Source organism: Schistocerca cancellata, chromosome 4 (genome assembly GCF_023864275.1).
Source record: "Schistocerca cancellata isolate TAMUIC-IGC-003103 chromosome 4, iqSchCanc2.1, whole genome shotgun sequence".
Lineage (NCBI taxonomy): Eukaryota > Metazoa > Arthropoda > Insecta > Orthoptera > Acrididae > Schistocerca > Schistocerca cancellata.
Window position 1 is genome coordinate 226,063,769 of NC_064629.1, and position 27,390 is coordinate 226,091,158.

The following is a 27,390-nucleotide window of genomic DNA, read 5'->3' on the forward strand; positions in this document are numbered from 1 at the left end:
GAAGTTCATGAATGACAAAGATCAAAGGTTACGCCTATATGGAATTTTAAATCCGCCTTTGAAACGACAGCATACGCGGGACAGGTTCGATTCCTAGTACATAATACCAGGGACTTCTCCTTTGAGGGAAGACTGGTACGGGGCACACTCAGTCTCGCCACAACTGAGGAGCTACTCGACCCATCAGTAGCGGTTCGAAAGTCAAGAAACCCCACAACGACAGGGAAAGCGGTGTGCTGACCACATATCCTCCATATGCGATGATGCCATTGGCAGATGACATGGAGGGCCTGATCAATATTTTACTGTAACCCAACCAACTGGCGTTTCTAAAAACCCATTCCAAGGAAATGTCAAAACCCAACTATACTTAATTACGAAGATTTAATTAGCATGCAGAATGCTACATAGTTAGCCTTCCACAATTTAAAAAAGCCACATCTATTTACAAAAATTTATTTTATTAATACCGTGTTTCAACTTTTCTTGCAACATAAGAGACACAGCTAAGTAACATTTACACTTACTGGAGAAAAAACAAAAACCTATAACTTGATTTAGACTCAACGTGACTACAGTATAACGGGGCGAGGCGGCGCAGTGGTTAGCACACTGGACTCGCATTTCGGAGGACGACGGTTTAAACCCGTGTCCGACTATCCTGATTTAGGTTTTCCGTGATTTTCCTAAATCGCTTCAGGCAAATGGTTCCTTCGAAAGGGCACGGTCGACTTCCTTCCTCATCATTCACTAATCCGATGGGACGGATGACCTCTCTGTTTGGCCCCCTCCCCCAAATCAACCAACCATCTAACTGAAGTACATTTTACTACTTTTTAGTAGCATCCAATAATCTGTAGATATCCACTAACTTCTCGGCTCTTTTCGCTCCTAAATTACTTCTCAATTTTGAAGAAACAAGCCCATACGTGGAGAAGATTCTCTCAATGGATTCAGTGCTGGCATGGTAAGAAAAGAGGCACTAATATGTTATCGTCAGAGAAAAAAACTTGCCATTGCTTCTCTTCTAGCCTAACCTTTGCTGCTCTCATTTTTTTCCAAACAATTCACGAAGAGCGCAGTGTAATAATGATTTTATAGCCTCAAATCTTACACAAGTAGCTAACAGATTTTGGCGATGTATCTCTGAAGATCAAAGATAGGTCTCGTGCGGAAAGGATAAGTCGCAAGTTAGACTTCAGTGATGTGCTCAGGGTCTGGAAGGCCAAAACAAATGCAGCTTCTGACCACAAAGCCAGACACCTGTGGTCTAGCATGGTTAAAAACAATGACCGGAAAATTTTACTATAACATCAATACCCTCCCTCCGACAAGTGTTTACAAAGATGTATTAAGAATAATGTACACATGCAGGTTCCCCTGAGCTGCTTTATGTGTGGTAACCACGATGGTTTTGTAACAGCAGTTCCGAAAAGCTTGCAGCTATTGGATAGCCAGGCATTCAGGCTGTGAGTGGGTAGATCAAATTCTCTAGAAGTGCACCACCCACGATTTTGTAGGCGAAAAAATTATAACTATTTTAGGCTCAGGGATGTCTTCTGAATGCTCCTAACAAGATCGCATTTTCGTGACCATAATAACGTCCAACTCTAGCACAAATAGCCGCCGTCGACATGTAAGACCGACAATACATTTATCAATTTCGTTTATTTGAACTGTGAAAAGAGTAGCACTCAAAAATTAACCTTAGGGATCAACGTGGTATTTATGTTGATTGCCAAGTTTAGTACGAACTAACTTAAATGTCTATGAGAAAGAGATGTTTAATAGAAGTCGGAGGTTACTTTGGAAGTGTCAAAAAAGTAACGTGTTTAATATGTGTCACCACTTGTTCACCACCACCACCACCACCACCACCACCACCACCACGTACAATGATACCTTCCGTCCACTAAGTAGGAAAAACTCTAGGCAAATATTGTTAAAAATCCAGTGTACTTTGCTATAGTACCTTAATAGGTGAAGTATGTGGTTTTGTGTGGTATCTGAGCCTAGGGAGGTATCTTGCTAGTGCACTGTAATATCCAGTCTGTAAACAGGGCGTCATAGGTATATCTGTAGAGTGTTAAACGATAAATTGTCATTTTTTCTTAAAAATTATGTCGAGTAAAAACAGGATGAAACTTGTCTGACGCTGACAGTTCCGTGTAGTACATCAATAATTCAGCGATGTCCTCTGTCTAAAACTACGGATTTCCGTTGATATGTGTCAGTTTTTTCCACACTTTCGCGCTGTACACTGATCAGCCAGAACATTATGATCAGTGACCTATCGGTATAAACCGTCCGGGCGATAGCAGTGTCACTTGGCGAGAAATGACTGCTAGTCAGACACACGCACGGTGCATTCAGTATCAGTGAACGTGCTGTTCGTGTATAGATACGGAAGGCACACAATCTGAATTTGACCGAGAGCAGATTGTAACGGTCTGGAGGCTCGGCACGAGGAGTGCTGTGGTGTCTTCAACACGTGGCGAAACCAAGGTGAAACTGTGTCCAGACATCGTGGTGCTGGGCGGCCTCCCCTTATTACAGATGTCAAACGTCGTAGGCTAGGCATACTGGTAATACAGGACAGGGGACCGAGCGAGGTGGCGCAGTGGTTAGCACGCTGGACTCATTCGGGAGGACGACGGTTTAATCTCGCGTCCGGCCATCCTGGTTTAGGTTTTCCGTGATTTCCCTAAATCGCTCCAAGCAGATACCGGGATGGTTCCTTTCAAAGGGCACGGCCGACTTCCTTCCTCGTCCTTCCCTAATCCGATGAGACCGATGACCTCACTGTCTTGTCTCCTACCCCAAAACAACCCAACCCCAGGACGGCAGGGGGGGGGGTCGAACTAACATCAAACTTCAATGCTGGGCACAGTACAAGTGTGTCAGAACACATAGTGCACCGAACACTCCTAACGATAGGCCTCGGCAGTCAACAACACATACACGAGGTGCATTCAAGTTCTAAGGCCTCCGATTTTTTTCTAATTAACTACTCACCCGAAATCGATGAAACTGGCGTTACTTCTCGACGTTATCGCCCTGCAGACGTACACATTTTTCACAACGCTGACGCCATGATTCCATGGCAGCGGCGAAGGCTTCTTTAGGAGTCTGTTTTGACCACTGGAAAATCGCTGACGCAATAGCAGCACCAGCTGGTGAATGTGCGGCCCCGGAGAGTGTCTTTCATTGTTGGAAAAAGCCAAAAGTCACTAGGAACCAGGTAAGGTGAGTAGGGAGCATGAGGAATCACTTCAAAGTTGTTATCACGAAGAAACTGTTGCGTAACGTTAGCTCGATGTGCGGGTGCATTGTCTTGGCGAAACAGCACACGCGCAGCCCTTCCTGGACGTTTTTGTTGCAGTGCAGGAAGGAATTTGTTCTTCAAAACATTTTCGTAGGATGCACCTGTTACCGTAGTGCCCTTTGGAACGCAATGGGTAAGGATTACGCCCTCGCTGTCCCAGAACATTGACACCATCATTTTTTCAGCACTGGCGGTTACCCGAAATTTTTTTGGTGGCGGTGAATCTGTGTGCTTCCATTGAGCTGACTGGCGCTTTGTTTCTGGATTGACAAATGGCATCCACGTCTCATCCACTGTCACAAACGACGAAAAGAAAGTCCCATTCATGCTGTCATTGCGCGTCAACATTGCTCGGCAACATGCCACACGGGCAGCCGTGTGGTCGTCCGTCAGCATTCGTGGCACCCACCTGGATGACACGTTTCACATTTTCAGGTCGTCATGCAGGATTGTGTGCACAGAACCCACAGTAATGCCAACTCTGGAGGCGATCTATTCAACAGTGATTCGGCGATCCCCCAAAACAATTCTCTCCACTTTCTCGATCATGTCGTCAGACCGGCTTGTGCGAGCCCAAGGTTGTTTCGGTTTGTTGTCACACGATGTTCTGCCTTCATTAAACTGTTGCACCCACAAACGCACTTTCGACACATCCGTAACTCCATCATCACGTCTCCTTCAACTGTCGGTGAATTTCAATTGGTTTCACACCACGCAAATTCAAAACGAATGATTGCTCGCTGTTCAAGTAAGGAAAACGTCACCATTTTAAGTATTTAGAACAGTTCTCATTCTCGTCGTTGGCGGTAAAATTCCATCTGCCGTATGGTGCTGCCATCTCTGGGACGTATTGACAGTGAACGCGGCCTCATTTTAAAACAATGCGCATGTTTCTATCTCTTTCCAGTCCGAGAAAAAAAATCGGAGGTCTTAGAACTTTAATGCACCTCGTATGTGCTAATGTTAACACCACGACATTGGGCACTACGAGTGAAATGGGCACGAGACCATCGGCACTGGACGTTGGCGCTGTGGCAGAGCACTGCATGGTCTGATGAATCACTACACCTTCACCATGTCGATGAGAGGGCCTGAACCTGTTGTCTTCCAAGGGAACAGTTCCTCGACACTCATACTGCAGGGCAGAGTCAAGGTGGTGGCGGCTCCATTATGCCCTGGAGAACATCAATGTGGGCATTCATCGGTCCAGTTGAGCTCGTGCAAGGCACCGTGACGGCCAAGGAGTATTTTACTTTGGTTTCTGTCCACGTACAACCCTTTATGACGACCATATTTCCCGACGTCAGTAGCTTTTTCAGTAAGATAATGCGCCACGTCACAAGACCAAAAGTGTGCGAGAGTAACATAGTGGCGAGTTCCTGTTGATATGCTGACCCTGCAACTCGCCACATCTGAACCCAATCAAACATATCTTGGATGTGACTGAACGTGGCGTCAGGGATGTGCACTCCCCTTCCCTAGATTTACGGGAATTGGGTGACTTGTGTGTGTGCAGATGTGGTACCAACTCCCTCCAGGAACCTACAAGGGCCTCATTACTTCCACGCCACAATGTGTCTCAGCTGTTCTCCATCCCGAAGATGGACATACCGCTATTAGGTAGGTGGCCATAAAGTTTCGGCTGATCAGTGTACTGGGTGATCAAAAAGTCAGTATAAATTTGAAAACTTAAACCACGGAATAATGTAGATAGAGGTAGAAATTGACACACATGCTTGGAATGACATGGGGTTTTATCAGAAAAAAACGAAGTATTGCTAGATGCATGAAAGATCTCTTGCGCGCGTCGTTTGGTGATGATCGTGTGCTCAGCCTCCACTTTCGTCATGCTTGGCCTCCCAGGTCTCCAGACCTCAGTCCGTGCGATTATTGGCTTTGGGGTTACCTGAAGTCGCAAGTGTATCGTGATCGAACGACATCTCTAGGGATGCTGAAAGACGACATCCGACACCAATGCCTCACCATAACTCCGGACATGCTTTACAGTGCTGTTCACAACATTATTCCTCGACTACAGCTATTGTTGAGGAATGATGGTGGACATTTTGAGCATTTCCTGTAAAGAATATAATCTCTGCTTTGTCTTAATTTGTTATGCTAATTATTGCTATTCTGATCAGATGAAGCGCCATCTGTCGGACATTTTTCGAAGTTTTGTATTTTTTTGGTTCTAATAAAACTCCATGTCATTCCAAGCATGTGTGTCAATTTGTACCTCTCTATCTACATTATTCCGTGATTTATTCAGTTTTCAAATTTATACTGACTTTTTGATCACCCCGTATGTGTAGTCATTGAAGCAATGCACTATTTCCAACTTCGTTTCCATTGTTTGATTAAATAACGTGCTTGAGCTCTTAGATTTTCAGAAAATTAAAATATTAGCTGAGGGACGTCATCTTCATTGTTGAATGCTCTTTGTTTCTGATGGTCTCCGCTTTTTCTTGACATCACTACAATACAGCATATCGCATTATGTGCTGTATGGTCAATCACACTCATTGTTTCTTGCATTATATCGTCAGCATCCTTTACTTGATAAACCGTGACGAAAGCTTTGAAAGAGTAAGCGTACCAATCGGCTTTTCACTAGGTGAAGCATCAGTGGGTCTCTAATAGAGTACTCAATAAAATGATTGGGTAATGGTCACTGTAGCACAAATCCTGTGGACATGCCATAGTAGCAGAGATGTGAGACTAGGACCGCAAAGCGTTCACTGTCTGCAAAAACTGGACATGGGACAACTATGATGGTTGGTAGATTTAGGGGCGGGGGGGGGGGGGGGGGGGGGGCAGTAGTCAGAGACACCACAACGTCATCAGTCCCTCGGCCCGAAAGCAGTTCATCCAGAAGTAAAGACATCCACAGACATCGTTTTCTGATCTAGTGGCGGTTCATAACAGTGAAAGTGAGAACGCTAAAAATGTAATGGGCGTCTTTTGTACCATCAACAATAAGCGCAATATGAAGGAGATCAAGAAGTCAGCAGCTGACGAATAAAAATCGGGAGGGAAGGTCCTCGGATGCTACAGTCATGGAGGGTAAGTAAAATGAGATGACGCCAAGTGGTGTCTTACACCTTATGCTGGTAAAAGACTGCAACAAGGTGTTCACATTTAGGAAAAGCCTGTCGGGCTGCTGTTTCCAACCTGAGGAGATGGATGGGTGTGGACCGTCCCTCGCTGGAACCACAATGATAGGACACAAAGCCCCGAGATCCTAGAATCTACATCTACATCTATACTCCGCAAGCCACCTGACGGTGTGTGGCGGAGGGTACCCTGAGTACCTCTATCGGTTCTCCCTTCTATTCCAGACTCGTATTGTTCGTGGAAAGAAGGATTGTCGGTATGCTTTTGTGTGGGCTCTAATCTCTCTGATTTTATCCTCATGGTCTCTTCGCGAGATATACGTAGGAGGGAGCACTGCTTGACTCCTCGGTGAAGGTATGTTCTCGAAACTTTAACAAAAGCCCGTACCGAGCTACTGAGCGTCTCTCCTGCAGAGTCCTCCACAGGAGTTTATCTATCATCTCCGTAACGCTCTCGCGATTACTAAATGATCCTGTAACGAAGCGCGCTGCTCTCCGTTGGATCTTCTCTATCTCTTCTATCAACCCTATCTGGTACGGATCCCACACAGCTGAGCAGTATTCAAGCAGTGGGCGAACAAGCGTACTGTAACCTACTTCCTTTCTTTTCGGATTGCATTTCCTTAGGATTCTTCCAATGAATCTCAGTCTGGCATCTGCTTTACCGACAGTCAACTTTATACGATCATTCCATTTTAAATCACTCCTAATGCCTAGTCCCAGATAATTTATGGAATTAACTGCTTCCAGTTGTTGAACTATTTTGTAGCTAAATGATAAGGGATCTATCTATCTATGTATTCGCAGCACATTGCACTTGTCTACATTGAGATTCAATTGTCATTCCGTGCACCATGCGTCAATTCGCTGCAGATCCTCCTGCACTTCAGTCCAATTTTCCATTGTTACAACCTCTCGATACACCACAGCATTATCTGCAAAAAGCCTCAGTGAACTTTCGATGTTATCCACAAGGTCATTTATGTATTGTGAATAGCAACGGTCCTACGACACTCCCCTGTGGTACACATGAAATCACTCTTACTTCCGAAGACTTCTCTCCATTGAGAATGACATGGCTGCGTTCTGTTATCTAGGAACTCTTCAATCCAATCACACAATTGGTCTGATAGTCCATATGCTCTTACTTTGTTCATTAAACGACTGTGGGGAACTGTATCGAACGCCTTGCGGAAGTCAAGAAACACGGCATCTACCTGTGAACCCGTGTCTATGGCCCTCTGAGTCTCGTGGACGAATAGCGCGAGCTGGGTTTCACACGACCGTCTTTTTCGAAACCCATGCTGATTCCTACAGAGTAGATTCCTAGTCTCCAGGAAAGTCATTATACTCGAATATAATACGTGTTCCAAAATTCTACAACTAATCCAGCATAATCTGTGGTCAATCATCCACTCAAGTAGCTTACAGATGAAATCGTTGGTCAGGGTAATTGGTCAGTAACTGTTTTGAGGTATTTAAGAATAAGGAAACTATGGTATCTGACTGAGCTTGGTAGGGAGTGAAATATAAGGGGACATCTTCAACTAGTCACTTCTGCAGTAGAACAGTAGCCAGACGGGAAGAGAATGTAATGCTATCACGAAGTAGGTCGAAAAATGTCCTGCAAGAACCAAAACAGTACAAAGACTACCCTGTAGGACAAGGCCCAGAACAGCCGTATATAGCTGGTAGCCTCTAAGATCACGGTGCTTGGCCCATGCCCGAAATGATGAGGCACACGTCCCCAAGGAGGAGACATAGATCTCCCCAGTATTCCTTCTTACTATATTTGGTTGGATAATGAGCCTTAGCACAAAGTCGCTTAAAAGTGATAAGCTTGAGCTTGGATGTCATTTGAATAAATGCAGGGATTGTCAGCACTCCTGAATAGCTATTGCAATGTCTTTGGTACACCACATCACTGGCTGACGGGCGGGGAGGGGGGGGGGGGGGGGAGTGCGCACCTGTAGAATAGGTAATAGCTGATCTAGCTGTGCAGCTGATCCATATGAGACGCCTTTCACAACCCCATCTCTACAATCCAACAGATAGGTAGGCAGCAGCGAATGTAACAGCAGAGGCATACAATGGCCAACTGGCTCAGTGAAATGTCTCATGTGGTGGTGAGTCTGGCACCAGGAAGGAGACAACAGGATCACCAGAAAGTGGTCGTCATGCAGTGTCGAATATACTGAAGCCAGAAAATTAAGGGAAGAGTCCGTAAGATCAACGGCTGATAAGGTGCCATTGGCAGCACTTAAATGTGTACGAAAACCATACCTGAGAAAGCACAGATCATGGTTTGTGAGATGCTGGTCAATTAGAAGGCCCCTACCAGATGAAGTGGCACTCCTGCCCTCCCCCCCACCCCCCCTCCCACCCCATAGGGGGTGGTGTGCGTTGAAGTCCCCAAGTAGGAGAAAAAGAGGATTAATGCAGTCAATTCAACATTAGTATGTGGCTGCCCTGGAAGTAGGTAAACGTTACAAACGGGTGTTGCCTCCAATGAAGTACGAAGGCGAATCCATTTACTGACGACATCTGTATGAATCAAAGTACAGATCCCTACAGATGCCCTCTTGCAACCAGCAAAGTTCCAACAAAACGACCGATAACCACACAACACTGAAGAATTGTTATCAGGGAAGTGCGTTTCTTGGAGGGCAATGCAAACTGCAGAAGAAATAAGGTGGTGGTGTTTTGGATGGTGACAAGACAATAGTACCATCACAACTGTACTGAAGGATAACGTGACTGGTGGCCAAGAGGACTGGTCACTACTACACTACTACTTCATAACCATTGGTGGTCAATAGCCCTATATCCCCAACTAAACTCCGTCCGAACAGGCCTTGGAATGCCCAACTGTACCGACCGGCCGCCGTGTCATCCTCAACCCAAAGGCGTCAGCCGGCCGCGGTGGTCTAGCGGTTCTGGCGCTGCAGTCCGGAACCGCGGGACTGCTACGGTCGCAGGTTCGAATACGGCCTCGGGCATGGGTGTGTGTGATGTCCTTAGGATAGTTAGGTTTAAGTAGTTCTAAGTTCTAGGGGACTTATGACCTAAGATGTTGAGTCCCATAGTGCTCAGAGCCATTTGAACCATTGAACCAAAGGCGTCACTGGACGCGGATATGGAGGGGCATGTGGTCAGCACACTGCTCTCCCAGCCGTATATCAGTTTACGAGACGGGAGCCACTACTTCTAAATCCCATAGCTCCTCAGTTTGCCTCACAAGGCGCTCCACTTGCCAACAGCACTTGGAAGACCGGATGGTCACCCATCCAAGTGCTAGCCAAGCCCGACAGCACTTAACTTCGGTGATCTGACACGAACCGGCATTGCCACAGTGGCAAGGCCGTTGGCTCTATCCACTAAACTTACTTCATTTTTATCTCACTACCAGTGGGACTGCCTCGACGTTTGTCTTCATAGCATGCTCCCTTCCGTGGCACATTTCTAGACTTTTCTCCTAAGACTCGTTGAAATTTTTTCAGCACCTGAGTCATTTCCAGTTCGTTAAAGGTTGTATTTCTCCGACAAACGAGTGGGCATAATACAAACATTTGTTGTGACACTTGCTAGGAAATTTCTTTTTCTGATGAGCCTTTAAGTTTGGACAATGTTTAATGACAGTAGCAAGGATATGTGTGGAACGTCACATGTTTCTGTATCCCAGAGCACATCCAAGCAAATTAAAACGAATACACAATCTATCGGCATGCAAGTACTTGTTCTGCGATACCAAGCTACATCGAACTGCTGTGGTCGGTGCTGATTGTGTATGTCCCAGGAAAAAAAAAAAAAAATCTCTAACACACTCATGGAAGAGTTTCTGTTTAAATGTAGTTCGGTTTTCAAAGATTTATTAAGATATTTCTTCTCTACAGATACAGCTTACCTTGCCTACATTTCCATCCAAAACCAACAGAGCCGGTGCCTCATTACACCCGCCCTGCAGTCAATGTGGTTGAACGATCGACTCACGGAGCTACATGAAATGCTCTATAACTCACACATTCGAAGCCAGTCATAGTTGAAGTTGATCCGCGCGGATACTCTTATCCGCGAAAGTGGGACTTTCGCCGAACAATTCTATCGGGAATGGACTACTGTTTACACTACTGGCCATTAAAATTGCTACACCACGAAGATGATGTGCTACAGACGCGAAATTTAACTGACAGGAAGAAGATGCTGTGATATGCAAATGATTAGCTTTTCAGTGCATTCACGTAAGGTTGGCGCCGGTGGCGACACCTACAACGTGCTGACATGAGGAAAGTTTCCAACCGATTTCTCATACACGAACAGCAGTTTACCGGCGTTGCCTGGTGAAACGTTGTTGTGGTGCCTCGTGTAAGGAGGAGAAATGCGTACCACCACGTTTCCGACTTTGATAAAGGTCAGATTGTAGCCTATCGCGATTGCGGTTTATCGTATCGCGACATCGCTGCTCGCGTTGGTCGAGATCCAATTACTGTTAGCAGAATATGGAATCGACGGGTTCAGGAGGGTAACACGGAACGCCGTGCTGGATCCGAACGGCCTCGTATCATTAGCAGTCGAAATGACAGGCATCTTATCCACATGGCTGTAACGGATCGTGCAGCCACATCTTGATCCCGGAGTCAGTAGATGGGGACGTCTGCCAGACAACCATCTGCACGAACAGTTCGACGACGTTTGCAGCAGCACGGACTATCAGCTCTGAGACCATGGGGCGGTTACCCTTTACACTGCATCATAGACAGGAGCGCCTGTGATTGTGTACTCAACGACGAACCTAGGTGCACGAATGGCAAAACGTCATTTTTTCTGGATGAATCCAGGTTCTGTTTACAGCATCATGATGGTCGCATCCGTGTTTGGCGACATCGCGGTGAACGCACATTGGAAGCGTGTATTCGTCAACGCCATACTGGCGTATCACCCGGCGTGATGGTATGGGGTGCCATTGGTTACACGTCTCGGTCACCTCCTGTTCGCGTTGACGGCACTTTTGAACAGTGGACGTTACATTTCGAATGTGTTACGACCCGTGGCTCTACCCTTCATTCGATCCCTGCGAAACCCTACATTTCAGCTGGATAATGCACGACCGCATGTTGCAGGTCCTGTACGGGCCTTTCGGATACAGAAAATGTTCGACTGCTGCCCTGGCCAGCACATTCTCCAGATCTCTCACCAATTGAAAACGTCTGGTGAATGGTGGCCGAGCAACTGGCTCGTCACAATACGCCAGTCACTACTCTCGATGAACTGTGGTATCATGTTGGAAGCTGCATGGGCAGCTGTACCTGTACACGCCATCCAAGCTCTGTTTGACTCAATGCCCAGGCGTATCAATGCCGTTATTACGGCCAGAGGTGGTTGTTCTGGGTACTGATTTCTCAGGATCTATGAACCTAAATTGCGTGAAAATGTAATCACATGTCAGTTGTAGTATAATATATTTATCCAATGAATACCCGTTTATCATCTACATTTCTTCTAGGTGTAGCAATTTTAATGGCCAGTAGTGTAGTTTATCCCTCTACCTTGATCTCAACGTCATGTACTGTGTAAATTTTATCCAGTAATTATCACCTCGTGGTGACGCAGTTGCCACCAACTCCCGCCTAAAAACTTAATCAGAAAGGGAGTTGTCTTCGACCTGAAGGCTGTTTTGAACACCGCAATGATTTACTCTATATGGCACTTGTCTTCCTGCAATCTTTGAACTGATAGCCACTTTTGGAGCGGCCTACTATTGAATGCAGCCTCCTAATCACAGTGTACGAAGAGAAACACTTAGGGACGTGCAGATCTTTCACCTATTTTCAAGGATTAGCTTGGGCCTTCTCAACCATCAAATGGAAAATTTAAGAATACGGGGCTATTTGTGTTTCAAGACATTCTACTGTGGCATATTGTAAAAAAGAATTTTCTGGTGAACTGCAGCCACATTTTCTAGATTTCTAGCGAGCGGCCACGTTCACGACTGTCTTTTGACCCATTGAACACAGATTCTGTCTGACGCCATTTTCGAAGTAAGCGTTGCATGGCACTCTCTGATACCAGTAAACTTCTCAGAAAACAAATGAGCATACTGTTTCCACGACTTTGCTGTCGCGTAATTTTCCGCAACGTACACCCGTTTCTCCATTGAGAGTACCATCGCCCCTTTGCACTGCTCATTCACTCTGACAGCCGGCACGATGCTCTGGATCACGTGGCGGGCGTACATGTGGTGTGCACGTCAGAGGGTATGGTTATCTGCATGCATTCCCGTCCAAACTCATCCACTCGTCCGTGCCGCTTTTATTTTCCCCACCCTGTACTGCCAGGTTCTCTCTTTGTTATGATCGTTGTCTTTCATTTATCGTCATTTACTGAGTAGAAATTTTGTCCAAGTTTTACTGCATAACTATCCCTACGTTCGTCAAACGATGATTGTTTACCATGGGTAACAGCATCGTAAGCAAACTCATAGCCCTGCTGACTATCTGTTTATCTCCAGAACTTCAGGTATTCTATTATTCTTCCCTCGAGCACGGCCGACGTAACTTTCGTTTCCGTTTAAAATTTTATCTCCAGCATAATGTACTGGGTCATATTATTCGAAACTTTAACGACTCTATGATACACCATTAACTGCAGTTGTCAGCAGAATGCAAAAATTTCCGAGATTAGCACAGCTGATACACTCAAATTTTCCGAACTCTGACTTCTTTATTGGTGGAATTATCAAAAGGAGTTAACAGAGCCTCTGGGAATTCCTTTTGCTATCAGCAGACGCGGCTGAGTGGAATATATAATACGGCTGTTCAAATGCGGAAAATGTGCGCTGTGTGCGTGGATACCGATTCACAATCTTACAAAGACACCACACGGGAGTCGGAATTGTGAAATTTCTTAGTATTTGTGATACGTGACTTTCAGAATTCTAATATTAATTTCCCAAAGCAGTTCGATGCTAATCGCAAAAATTCTCGAGAAAATCGACCTCTAAGTTTATCGAGCGCCTTTACTGTCCTATGGTAAGATCGATTTTTCGAGATGCAGTGTGGCTCTGTGGCAGAATCCTCACCTGCCGCCTCGGGGACCTGGGTCCGATTCCTGATCAGTCGAAATTATTAAACAAGGGTACATCTTCAAGGAGCGTTTCTGCTAAGTGTAAAATCGACAAAGATGGAAAAAAAAATCCAATAGCACTAGAGGACGGTAATCGCTGGTTACTTTCATTTATCCGCATTCTGACAGCTACCAAGTAGAAATTTTGACCAAGTCTTTCTGCATAATTATCCTTACGCTAGTCAAACTTTTTTCACGTTCATTTCGAATACGTACAACATTTAAATATTAGATTCATAAAAATACATGCCAATAAGCACACACCTAATTTTCATTTCTATGAAATACGCACGTTTTTTATTTCTAATTATCTATCAAGCACAAAAATCCAGTTATCATTGGAAACTGAGATTCTTAATTAACAGTCTTAGACAAGATCGATTACAATAAAAACTATTACAAATAATTTTTCCTTCTTCATGTAATTCACGCTTCACAGGAATGCTTGTGGATGACGTACTTTTGGTTAACAACTTTATCACGGCCAGAAGTCGAACCTGAGGCACACACATTGCAAGTGTGAATTGGTTGGTTTAAAAGAGAGGGGGGGGGGGGGGGGGGACCAAACTACGAGGTCATCGGTCCCTTGTTCCAAAGTAAACAATGCCGCAAGGGTGAGGAGAAGACAATGAGACAACACAAAAGAGAATGAAAGGAAAAACCACAACAATGACTGAAGGGCAACAGACTTAAATGGACAAAAGGGGACAAGAAAGCCACAAAGACGCAATAAACAGGTAGAAGAGGTTAAAACAAGAATGCAGGTTACCATGGCTGGTTGATCATGAGTCTAAAAAGGAACAGCCAGCCACTCTGCAATACATTAAAACCTCCACCCTGAAAGCACTAGGGTGAAGGACACACAGGGTCAAAGGACATGTGCTAAAACTTTGAGCAAATGATAAAACTCATCTTCACGAATAAAACTTAAAACTAAAGATACTATTGAGGCATTGTCGCTCAACACCGAAAGTAGGGTGCTGAGAAAGTTAGAAGTCCGCCGCAGAGCGGCTTAAAAGTGGGCAGTCCAGCAAGAGATGGACGACAGTCATTCGTGAGCCACAGCAACACCGGGGTGGGTCCTCGCGACGAAGGAGGTAGGGTCAATGCGGAGCCGACAGAACCACAGAGTCCCTGCGAGAGGCGCGCCGGAGATCTTCCACACATTCCTAGTTTCCTTAATGGCACACAGCTCGTTGTGCGTACTGCGGTTATGCCATTCTGTCTCCCTAATGCGCAAAACCTCGCGGCATAGTACTGAACGCAAGTCAGTTGCAGAGAAGCTGATCTCCGTAAGCGCTTTCCGTGTAGCCTGTTTGGCCAGCCTGTTGGCAAGTTCGTTGCCTGAGATTCCGAAGTGACCTGGGGTCCAGACAAACAACACTGAACGACTGGACCGTTCCAGGGCATAGGTGGAGTCCTGTATGGTCGCTACCAAAGGATGACGAGGGTAGCACTGGTCGATAGCTTGTAAGCTGCTCAAGGAGTCGGTAGAAAACTGAAACTACTCGCATGCGTGGATGTGCTCAAGAGCACAAGACATGGCCGGCAGCTCTGCACTGGAAACACTGCAGCCGCCTGGTAAGGAGTGCTGTTCTTAATGTCCTGCATGGACATAGGCAAAGCCAACGTGACCATCAGCAATCGAGTCATCGGTGTAAACCACTTCATGGCCCCAGTAAATGTCGAGAATCGAGAGGAAGTAACAGCAGAGAGTCACAGGGTTAACCGAGTCCTTACGGCCATGTAAAATGTCCAGGCGAAGCCGCAGCCTACGTGCACACCATGTAAGTGTTCGCGAATGAACCTGAAGTATAGGTGGTAAATAAATGTGTGACTAGGGCCTCCTGTGAGGTAGACCGTTCGCTGGGTTCAAGTCTTTCGATTTGACGGTACTTCGGCGACTTGCGTGTCAGTGGGGATGAAATAATGATGATTAGGACAACACCCAGTCCATGAGCGGAGAAAATCTCCGACCCAGCCGGGAATCGAACCTGGACCCTGAGGACTGACATCCTGTCGTTCTGACCACGCAGCTACCGCGAGCTGACAGTATAGGTGGTAAAGGCAAAGACTCTAGTTCGGAGAGAAGGGATCGCACATGAACTTCAATTGTAATCCCTGACTTGGGGCACCGATGAGGGAGATGAACCGCCATGGGCGGGAAAAGGAGACGGTAATTCGGATGCACAGGAGAACTACGAACATGTGCAACCTAACAGGAGAGCAACTGCGCACGCCTAACCTGCAATAGAGGGAGTCCAGGCTCCAGCAGGACGCTGGTTACCGGACTCGTCCTAAAAGCTCCTGTCACTAGGCCAACGCCACAGTGGTGCACGGGTAGAGTGAACGCAGCACTGAGGTTGCCGCCGAACCATAAACCACACTCCCATGGTCAAGGTGGGATTGAACAAAGGCTCTGGAGAGCTACAGCAGCATAGTGCTATGTGTACCCTAGTTGGTGTTGCTCAGGCAGCGGAGGGCATTGAGGTGCTGCCAGCACTTCTGCTTAAGCTGACGAAGGTGAGGTAGCCAAGTTAATCGGGCGTCGAAAACGAGACCTAAGAATCGATATGTCTCCACTACAGTGCGTGGATCGTCATGAAGGTAAAGTTCTGGTTCCGGATGAACGGTACGACGCCGACAGAAATGCATGACACACGACTTAGCGGCCGAAAACTGGAAGCCGTGGGCGTGAGCCCATGACTGCGCTTTGTGGATGGCTCCCTGTAGGCGCCGCTCAGCAACACCAGTACTGGTGTACAGCTGCTGCTAGACCATTAATGGCCACTAAAAATAGAATACACTCAATACAGAGCCCTGCAGGACCCCATTCTCCTGGATATGGGGCGAACTATGGGAGGCACCAACTTGGACACGGAAATTACGAAGCGAGAGGAAGTTTTTATTCAAAAACTCGAGCGGGCCTCGGAGACCGCACTCGTATAATGTGGCAAGGATATGATGTCGCAAGTCTTGTCATACGTTTTTCGTAAATAAAAGAAAGACAGCAACCAGATGTTGGCGTCTGGAAACGGCTCTTTAGATGGCAGACTCGCGGGACACAAGATTATCAGTGGTAGAGCGACCCTGGCAGAAGCTGCCCTGGCATGGAGCCAGTAGGCCACGTAACTCCAGGACCAAACCCAAACACCGACACACCATACATTCCAGCAGCTTACAAAGAACGTTGGTGAGGCTGATGGGCCGATAGCTATCCAAATCAAGCGGGTTTTTACCGGGTTTAAGCACCGGAATGATGGTGCACTCCCGCCATTATGATGGAAAGACGCAATCGCAAGAGATTCGGTTGAAGATGATGAGATGTCGCTTGTAGTTAGATAAGAGATGTTTAATCTTTTGACTGTGGATCCGATCTGGCCCAGGAGCTGTGTTGGGTTAATGCGCAAGGGCACTGAGGAGCTGCCACTCTGTAAATGGGGTGTTATAGGGTTCACTGTGGCGCGTAGCGAACGAGAGGACATTTCTTTCCATCCGCCGTCTGAGGGTGCGAAATGCTGGAGGTAGTTCTCTGACGCACAGGCTCAAGCATAGCGCTCAGCAATCGCGTTTGAGTAGGTAGATAACACGCCATTCATGTTAATGCCAGGGACACCTGTTGAGGTCTGGTACCCAAAAAGACGTCTGATCTTCGTCCAGACTTGGGAAGGCGACGTATAGCACCCAATGGTCGAGACGTATCTCTCCCAACACTCCTGCTTCCGTCTTTTGATAAGCTGGCGTACACGGGCACGGAGCCGCTTAAAGGCTCTCAGATGCTCTAGGAAATGGTACCTCTTATGTTACTGTAGAGATCGCCGATGCCCTGTAATTGCCTCAGCGCCTTCTGGCGACCACCAAGGGACTGTCTTTCGCCAGGGGCTCCCTAAAGAGCTAGCGATCGCGTTTTCTGCTACAGAAACGATTGTGGTAGTCACCTGCTCAACCATCACACCGATGTTACCAAGTGGGGAAGATTCAACGCTGACATCAGAGGTGAAAGTTTCCCAGTATGCCTTGTTTAAAGCCCATTTGGGCAGGCGTCCGTGGGCTTGACGCCGGGGCAGTGGCAGGAAGATGGGGAAGTGGTCACTACCACACAGGTCGTCATGTTCTCTCCAGTGGATAGATGGGAGAAGTCCTGGACTGCAAATGGATAGGTCAATGTCCGAGTAACTACCACGAGCCACAATGAAATGTGTGGCAGCCTCAGTATTTAAGAGGCCGAGTTCGAACTGAGACAGTAAAGTTTTGTCATCTAACTTTGCCAGTAAGCACAGTGCCACCCCACAAGGCGTTATGAATGTTAAAATCTCCCAAATGTAGGAAAGGTTTAGTGAGTTGATGAATCAGTGCAGCTAATACATTCATGGGTACTGCCCCATCTGGAGGAAGATATACATTGCAGACAGTTATTTCCTGTGTCGTCCTTATTCTGACAGCCACAGCTACAAGAGGGGTTTGAAGGGGCGCAGTTTCACTACAGACTGAGTTCAGGACATAAACGCAAACTCCACCTCACACACTATTATAGTCACTACGGTTCCTGTAATATCCCTTACAGCCGCGGAGGGGCAGGGGTCCCTATTGCCAGGAACCAGGTTTCCTGGAAGGCAATGCAGAAAGCAGGTGTAAAGCTTCACAGTCGCCATAGTTCAGCCAGGCAGTGGAAAAAACCGCCGCAATTCCACTGGAGGATGAAATCGTGAGACTGGGAAGGCATGGAACATTCAATGAGGCAGTTTACACTTCAGTCACCTGCAGCCACCGACATATTGCATGAGCAGACTGTATCCATTGCGTCTGAGGCTCCAGCGAGATCTAGGCCCTCAGTGCCCTCAGATCTCCACCTTATCCCCAGACACAGCTTGTAGGTAGCGGTGGTGTGGGTGCCATCGCAATTTCCTTGGTGTTAGGGGGTCTTCTTTTTGGACTTTTCTCACTGCTCCTTGGGTTTCTCTGGCTGGGAGGGTTTCACTGATTCAGTCTCCAGGACTGAGGATGATCATGAAGTCTTACGACCAGCTGCTTCTGAGCCCATCAGCCACTGGCGGGCGTCATCTTTCCCATTAGCAGAAACCTGGGAAGGGAGTGACCCAAGGGACCCCTTCCTGGCGAGACGAGTCGAGAAAGACTTAAGCTTCTCCAGCTGAGAATTACGGACTGGTGTCCCAAATGGTTGGGGTGGAGGGGGGTGGGGTGCGGGGGGGCAGTGCTCCTGATGTAGTTGGTGCAGGAGCAATTGGGGGGGGGGGGGGGGGGGGGGGGAGTGCTCCCCTTCATCAAGGGGGCAGGTGTAGCCGTGTGGCTCAGAGCTGACTGGAATTCGCGCAACCGATGGGGCTACAACTCTTCTCGCAGCAGCAGCAGCAGCAGCAGCATCATATGAGGAAGTCATAGCCACAGGATGTAGGCACTCATTTTCCCTTAGCATCAGCGCAGGTCAGTAGGTCCAGGGTCTTTCACTCCATGATATTCCTCTCTTTCTGTGAAATCCTGCAGTCTGGCGGTCAAGGTGAATGATGCTCTTCACAGCTGATACAGATGGGAGGCGGGGCACATGGATTTTTGGGATGTGATGGACGTCCACAATCTCAACATGTGATGCTGGAAGTGCAGCAGGGAGACATATGGCTGAACTTCCAGTACTTAAAGCATCGCATCGGGGGAGGGATATATGGCTTTACATCACAGCAGTAGACCATCACCTTGACCTTCTCGGGTAAGGTATCACCCTCGAAGGTCAAGATGAAGACACCGGTGGCAACCTGATTATCCCTTGGACCCCAATGGACGCACCACACGAAATAAACACCTCGCCACTCTAAATTGGCGTGCAGCTCGTCATCAGTCTGGGAAAAAAAAAAAAAAGTCTCTGTGGACTACACTATTCAAAAGAATTAGGGGAACATGTGCATCAACATCCGGTATGAAAGATATTTTGATACAAGCGGACCTGTAGTCTTACTGCATGACTTGAGATATTAGCTTTCAGTGTAGGCAACAATTAAAATCTTTCAGAATCTGTTGGATGTGTTTTGTTTTAGTGTCACATGACCCCTCACATGGAACTGAGTACCAGTGTCCCTGTGTTTTCTAGTAAGTACAAAGACGGCTGTTATTTTTTTTTTATCTCGAGATAGCATTCAGGTTTGAGTGTTTCATATAACTCTGTGCAAAGAACAACATAGCGCGTTTTAGAGTAGGACCTCCACTATAGTGTTCTGTCAAAGCAGCTGAAGGGTAATATTGTCGAGTAACTCGCGCAGGTTACTTCGCTAAGTTTATAAGTGTGATATGCGACGAGCTACGAGTACCATTCAGCAATCGTCGCAGGAGAGCGCTCCAACATACACAGTATACCGTACTTCAAATCGATTGAGGGTTCTACTCTGCGTGAGTTCAGGCTTAACTTTCGGAATAACAGTAAAAAAAGTATCTGACGAGAAGCTTCCTCGGAAGTGATGTGTATAGGTATGAAGATGGTAACCTACGTGTATGGACCGACGATTTGCTTCGGCGCCCATCTGTGACTGTGCACGCCTGTGGAGGAGTCATCCTTAACGCTTACGTTTTCTCCTCGCCCTACAGGTGCAAGTGGTTGTTGATTTTGTAGAACGGCAATGCTTAAACACAGAGCTCGTCTCCTGGAATAGTATTGTCAATAGAAAGCCATTCATCCCACGAAGCGACAAGTAAGTTTCCATGCCAAAATGTCATTAGTACAGATTTTGCAGTCGTCGTAGTCATTTCACTGATACCCTGGGTGCTGCAAACAGCTTTACAACACAATGATATCCATTCTTACAGAGTTCAGGCATCATCAACAGTACTGTTTAATAGCTGCTTGGGATAATTACACCGTAGTAATTACACTACGACCACGCCGAACTGACATACCCATTTTACAAATTTAAGAAGTATTGTAATATCGAATTCTTCGCTTTTAACTGTGTCCTAAAAGTTGTCAGTTTCGTCGCAATTTTTCGCTGTAATGTTTTCGTTTTCGCGATTTTTTCCTCAACACGTGAATATTTAACATTATTTCGATATTAAGCGATGAACATGAAATAACAGGTTAGATCGATTAAACATGTATTACATGTTAAGTGTGACGAAAATATAGTATCAGGTCCAAATTTCTAGTAAGCATAACCAGCAAGCCAATGCTAAGTTCCCACCTCCCCCTCGATCACAAAATCTGATTGTCTTTCACATTCCTACGGCTTCATAGTGTTGGCAATGCGCTCTGTGGAAATCTGTACTGAACAGTTCTCAACGGCCTGCACTATAAGGCGTCTACTTTGCAGAGTTTAAAAAAGTGTGTCATTTCTATGGTGACGCGCCAGCATAAACGCGCGATTTAATGCTGCGCGATCGCATCGCTAAGAAACATGTAAGGTGGGAGAAACACTTAACGTGTCTCATAAAACCAATAATGCCATGTGGAGCTATTTAGAGGTATATATCTTACAGAATTAATGTTATCCACGTCGTGTACTGTGTGATTATGAGCGTAGGTGCTAAGCGTTGAAAACGAATCCTGATACAATATGAAACAATTAGACATACTGAACATATGCCGAGAATTTTATGGATTCTATTGAGCAGGACTAGAGTGATGGGCAGAGTATAGTTGTTATCTGCCATTTGTGTGTTAGTGAAACTGCCACCCAGAAAGAACCGGCATAGACAGTTTTAATGTGTGTGAAATCTTATGGGACCTAACTGCTAAGGTCATCAGTCCCTAAGCTTACACACTACTTAACCTAAATTATCCTGAACACACACACACACACACACACACACACACACACACACACACACACACACGAAAGAGGACTCGAACCTCCGCCAGGACCAGCCGCACAGTCCATGACTGCAGCGCCTGAGACCGCTCGGCTAATCCCGCGCGGCAAGCCAGAGAAGGTAGCGATGTTGGACGCCACGGTCTGGACCGAAATCCCGCCCGGCAGACAGTTTTTAGGCAGTCACAGTTCAGACATTAGGAAAGCACTGATCAAAGCAGTGATATACCTTCCAAACTGTAGTAATTAGCCTCCTCAAACAAAGATATCTTGCGATGAAGGCTTACACATATACCACAGAGTTTGTGGAAGCTATTTCTCATGACGCATATAAGCAAAATATTACAGGTCGCAGCTATCAGTAACACTTCACAGTTACGTATGTTCCCTTCATGTATCTGAAGTTTAACGTTTTAACAATAGGCTTCTTGATTGAAAACTACCTTTTCCGTGACGTATACATACAAAGTGCAAGTTTCCTTTAACATTCCTCACAAATAATCCCTTTTCTCAGATTATTATGCGCACACGCACACACAGTCCAATGTCACATGGACTAGTGTCAAATCCCTGCTGCTCATTTGGAAAATTTGCAAAAACTAGGATGGTTATCAGGAAGACCCATTCAACTTAGCTCCCAAAGAGGAGCCACTCTACCAAAATTATCACTGATTAAGGATGAAACATTCCACGCCATTCCTCCAGAAACCTATGAACCAATAACTGAGTATTACCACCCAAATCTTGAAATGTTCACTCAAATTTCAGTTCAGTTTGATTAAATATACATAGTATGCATTCAAACCATCACCACCCCCCCCCCCCCCCCAGCCACTGTCAAGCCATGTCAGTTATGATCTAGAAATCAAGAGTGTGTATTATTGCCTTAAAAAGCAACAAACATCTGGATAATCTCCCACCAGTTATTCATTGTTGTCAGAACAGCTGACAGACAAATGCACGGAGGCTTTTTTTTTTTTTTTTTTGTGGTTTTAGGGCGCACAACTTCAATGGTCATTAGCGCCCTGACTACTCTAAAAATGCACCGCGAGCCACAAGTTGACAACAACAACTAAAAGGAAAAACACAATAAAAGACAGACTGACAGGCATAGGATTAAAAAACTTCATCAAATGTCCTTAGCAAGGTGTGTCAAATTGATAAAACAAAGAACACGAGCAGCTGCTCGTGGGTCATCCGCTAAAACGGCATCGAAAGTAATAGGCAGGTTAAGATCGAGGCGCAGTTGGTTAAGATCGGGACAGGACATTAAAATGTGTCTAACCGTCAGCAAGTGCCCACATGGGCAGAACGGCGCCGGCGCAGCCGTCAGCAGATGGCGATGGCTGAACCGGCAGTGTCCAATCCTTAACCTTGCTAAAACGACCTCCTCCCGCCGAGAAGGGCGTGAGGAGGACGTCCAAGCCACGGGAAGAGGTTTTAAGGCCCGAAGCTTGTTGTCGGTAAGTGCAGCCCAATCGTCATGCCACAGCGACACAACGCGCCGACAAATGACCCTGCTAAGATCGGACGAAGGGACACAACAAGAAGCTGTCCGAGGCTGGAGGACCGCAGCCTTGGCCGCGGCATCTGCAGCTTCGTTCCCAGGGATACCGACATGGCCGGGAACCCACATAAAGCTAACCGGCGGACCGACGTCCACCAGCCGCTGAAGAGAGCGTTGGATCCGGTGTACGAAAGGGTGAACCGGGTACGGATCACTGAGGCTCTGGATGGCGCTCAGGGAATCTGAGCAGATGACATAAGCAGAATGTCGGTGGCGGCAGATGTAAAGAACAGCCTGGTAGAGGGCAAAGAGCTCAGCTGTGAAGACCGAACAATGATCATGGAGCCGGTATTGGAAACTTTGTGCCCCGACTATAAAGGAACACCCAACCCCGTCATTGGTCTTAGAGCCATCTGTATAAATGAAAGTCATGGTGATGAACTTCGAACGAAGTTCCAAAAAACGGGAGTGGTAGACCGAACTGGGGGTGACCTCTTTTGGGAGCGAGCTGAGGTCAAGGTGAACGCGGACCTGAGCCTGGAGCCAAGGTGGCGTGTGGCTCTCGCCCACTCGAAAGGTTGCAGGGAGTGAAAAATGAAGGTGTTGAAGGAGGCGACGAAAGCGAACTCCAGGGGGTAGCAGGGCAGAGACATACAACCCGTATTGACGGTCGAGAGAGTCGTCAAAAAAGGAACGATAAGACGGATGGTCGGGCATTGACAGTAGCCGACAGGCATACCGACAAAGCAGTATATCGCGCCGGTAAGTGAGCGGCAATTCGCCAGCGTCAGCATGAAGACTCTCTACGGGACTGGTATAAAATGCTCCGATCGCAAGTCGTAAACCCCGATGTTGTATGGAGTTGAGGCGGCGTAAGATGGATGGCCGTGCAGAGGAGTATACAAAGCTCCCATAATCCAGCTTGGAGCGGACGATCGACCGATATAGACGAAGTAGGACGGTTCGATCCGCTCATGCACGGAGGCAAATGCAACCACCTATAGGTTTAATACAAATGCCCAGGGATTATCTGAACCTCTCCAAAATTATACTCTGTTTTGTCTACCGAAAAGTGTAACACACACACACACACACACACACACACACACACACACACCACTGCAGCTCACATGGCACCTCTACATCTATAAACATACTCCACAAGGCATTATCATACAGTGCTCTGTGAAGGTTATCTTGTACTGTTACTGCTGCTAGTCATCTCAGTCTGACTAACATTAACCAGGAAGTTCTCTCTGTGCCAGTCCTTGTACAATGAGCAAAATTGCACAGGCTCTTTTTTTTTCCAAAACATTACTCAGCAGGTCAGAGTATGTTGAACATTTATCCTCAACTTAAGGTACAGTTATCATGAAATCTTACTGATAATCAGTGTTTAACAAATTTATTCATGCTGGACCATGAGACTACAACCCCAACATTTCTGAATGTTATTTATTGAGGTTTCTGCCACAGTTGCATATTTAAGTTTCTAGTCCTTTCACCAGCAAATGTTGGATTTACATTTCTGAAAGTGTGAAGCACTTTTGAGATAGTATTTCAAATTGGAAGTTGCACTTAAAAATTTACTATCATTGAAGTGCAGCACACACACACATTTTATTGTAGATTTCCTATTAATCTCTTTCCCTTTGAATTTACTTCCATGTTAACAAGACACTTCATCTGAATTCTATTAAATCTGAAAGGAGTTGTGTAAGTAATTCACATTCTACTTTCTCGTTAATTTGAATAGTTCAAGATAATACAGTATTTGTGTAATTTTGAGGGAAACCACACACCTGGACACATATGGGCTCTCTTTCCATTTTGTGGTCCTCAGATAGGAGAGAGGAGGTGGGGAGGGGGGGGGGAGGAGTATCTTTTACAGAACAAAACCTTGCAGACAGATGACTAATACCCAATTACTACCCAGACAATTCTGTTTATAATAAAACAATAGTTCTATGCTCAATATCTTTGGAAAAACACTTGCCATGTGTGTCTATTGTGATAAGTTTGACTGAATCACACCATGGCACTGTTTATAGTTACAGGCACAAACAAACAACTATTACTGAAAATTAAACTAACTACCGAGTGTATTCTTCCACCTTCCAGTAATACTATACAGTCATGACTTGACATACTGGAGAAGACTGGATTATGGTTGAATGTTATGCTTACTTATAATGTAAGGAATCCATAGCCTGAACATATTGTTATAGTCTGTCACACTAAGAAAGCATACTGATAAATTACTTTGCTCTAGAACCAACCATACCCCTATGACGCACACAGTTTACTGTTAATCTCACCAGCAACTATTTTAACTATAATTAATGCAAAGGCACTATTTTGTTATCCCTCAGTTTTTGAACAGCTTTATTCCAGTTAGATATCTTAGTGTTACAAGTCTCAACAGTTGTGTGCAAAGTTCATAACGGTGTCTTCATATGAAGCTTACCGTATCACAATCTGATCATGCTGAAATCATACCAACATGACCACAAAAATAAATAAAAAAATTGACATTTAGCGTCAAAATCTCCAACTTTACCATAACCAAACATCCAGTACATCTGGATGAGAGGGACAAACTATTTTAGAAACATACATTACACCCTCCACCACAATTCAAGTTCAGCCACTCAGTATGATAGACAGCACAGAAAGTGAATTTTATGGTACACAGACATTAGAATAACATACTACAAAGCCCATAAACAAAAATCTCCCTTTTATGTACATCTTTATGACAACTCTTACTTTTGGAAGACAGAAATACCATCACTGTTACAAGTCTTTCCTCCTGAAGTACTTAAACAATATACCTAATTCTTGCAGTAAGGAACACCCTTTCCCAGTCTACATCTGTATACAATGTCTTACTAACTAGAACCTCATTTGTATATTACTGAGTAATGATTTTTTGCCAAACTAGAATCACTGCGACTTACTGGGCATTTTGTAATTTTCTGCAGTGTCATAGGATTTGTTCACATGTTTTCACGTTTCCAGTAGTGTTTTTGTTTTCTTCATTTATTTCCTTACAGTGGATGTTGCACTTACAATATAGATTAAGTATTTTGCGAGTCGTACGGTATCAGGCGGCTATTCCGGCGTTATGTACTGCACTCTCATTCAGGAGGACTGGCGTTTATTAACTGTACCGCCACTCTGACTTGGGTTTTCCATAGTTTCCCCTTGTCGCCAAGGTGAATGCTGGGATGGCTCCTTTGATTAGGCCATACTCTATTTCCTGCCCTATCCTCATCTTGTCCTATTTCGTTAATGCTCTGTATGTATACATTATTTGTGTAAGATTCTGACATGCCCAAAACTATTTTACCAAACGGTCTACGGACGACAAAATAAATAACTTCCATTGTGGTTCCTGTTGGTAAATAACCCAATAGATAATAGACCAACAGAAAGAAGCAATTACAACTAACTAGACTCCATTACGCCCCCCCCCCCTTTCCAAGACACACACACACACACACACACACACACACACACACACACACACACACACCCCAAAGCAACGAACCTGTCAATGACATTACACATAGGTACAACTACAGTAACTGTTTAGAGTGTTTAAAGAAAATGATGCCTAAATTCTGTACACATTGAGTTTAGTAACTCAGATACGTCACAAGTCCTCCCAACTTAATTATCTGTATTAAGCATAAATAATTCACGTAAGCACAGTTATCGGCTTTCTTTACGATAGTAACCCAAGTGACATTATCAACAACTCGTCTTTCATCTTAAAGTCGGTTTAGAGCAAATACACTTGTCAATGCGAAATTGTCAAAGACGCATTGACAATATACACATATACCTTAACAATGAAAAATAAGAAGGTGTCACTTACCTTGTCCAAGCATTTTAACTCTTCAATAGGATACACGGTCTTTTCACACCTGGCACACTTTTTGTTCATCTTTAGCTGATAGAAATAGTTGCTGCACTGCTCAAATGTAAAGTTTTAGCACTTCAAATAATCATAAAACATTTACCATGCGATATCTAAATTATCGCTCACTACAGTCCGCAAATTACACGACGAGCAGGTTTTTTCGACCAAAAACATACAATTAACACAAACTATCTACTTGGAGCACGAAGCCTACTGACGTAAAAGGTGTGGATAAGAGTGTATATGAATGAATTCGAGAATAGAATCTCTGGTTTTCAGAGATTTTGTTTAGCACCGCAGAAAAACTTTCAATGTATTTCACCGGTGACAACCTGTTTCTGTTATTATGATTTTAAAGGGCAACTGTAAGAGATGTCAGCTAAAACTTTCAAACGTACTGCAGCGTCAGTAATAAAATATTCTTATTTTTGATTGAAAGCAATGTAAAATAAGATACACCAAGCAAAACTGTGGACGTGGTTCTTTTTTTCTGGAGAGTTACTTCCTTGAACCGAAATCAAAATTACTAATATTTTATTCGCTACCTATTTCTTTCGGGAATGTTTATGTTTTCTTTAACAAATTTCCAG

The 27,390-nt window shown here is 45.4% G+C and overlaps 1 protein-coding gene and 1 pseudogene across 2 annotated transcripts in view; both read right to left on the reverse strand.

Moving 5' to 3' along the window:
- LOC126183486 (LIM and SH3 domain protein Lasp) overlaps positions 1-27,040 on the reverse strand; it is a 166,242-nt gene extending 139,202 nt beyond the window's left edge. For both annotated transcript variants that reach the window (XM_049925515.1, XM_049925514.1), the window contains exon 1: positions 26,756-27,040. In XM_049925515.1, coding sequence (XP_049781472.1) covers positions 26,756-26,824 — 69 coding nt within the window. In that variant the 5' untranslated portion in view covers positions 26,825-27,040. The remainder of the gene's footprint in view (positions 1-26,755) is intronic.
- Positions 9,690-9,807, reverse strand: LOC126186073 (5S ribosomal RNA; annotated as a pseudogene).
- Positions 27,041-27,390: the final 350 nt, after the last annotated feature.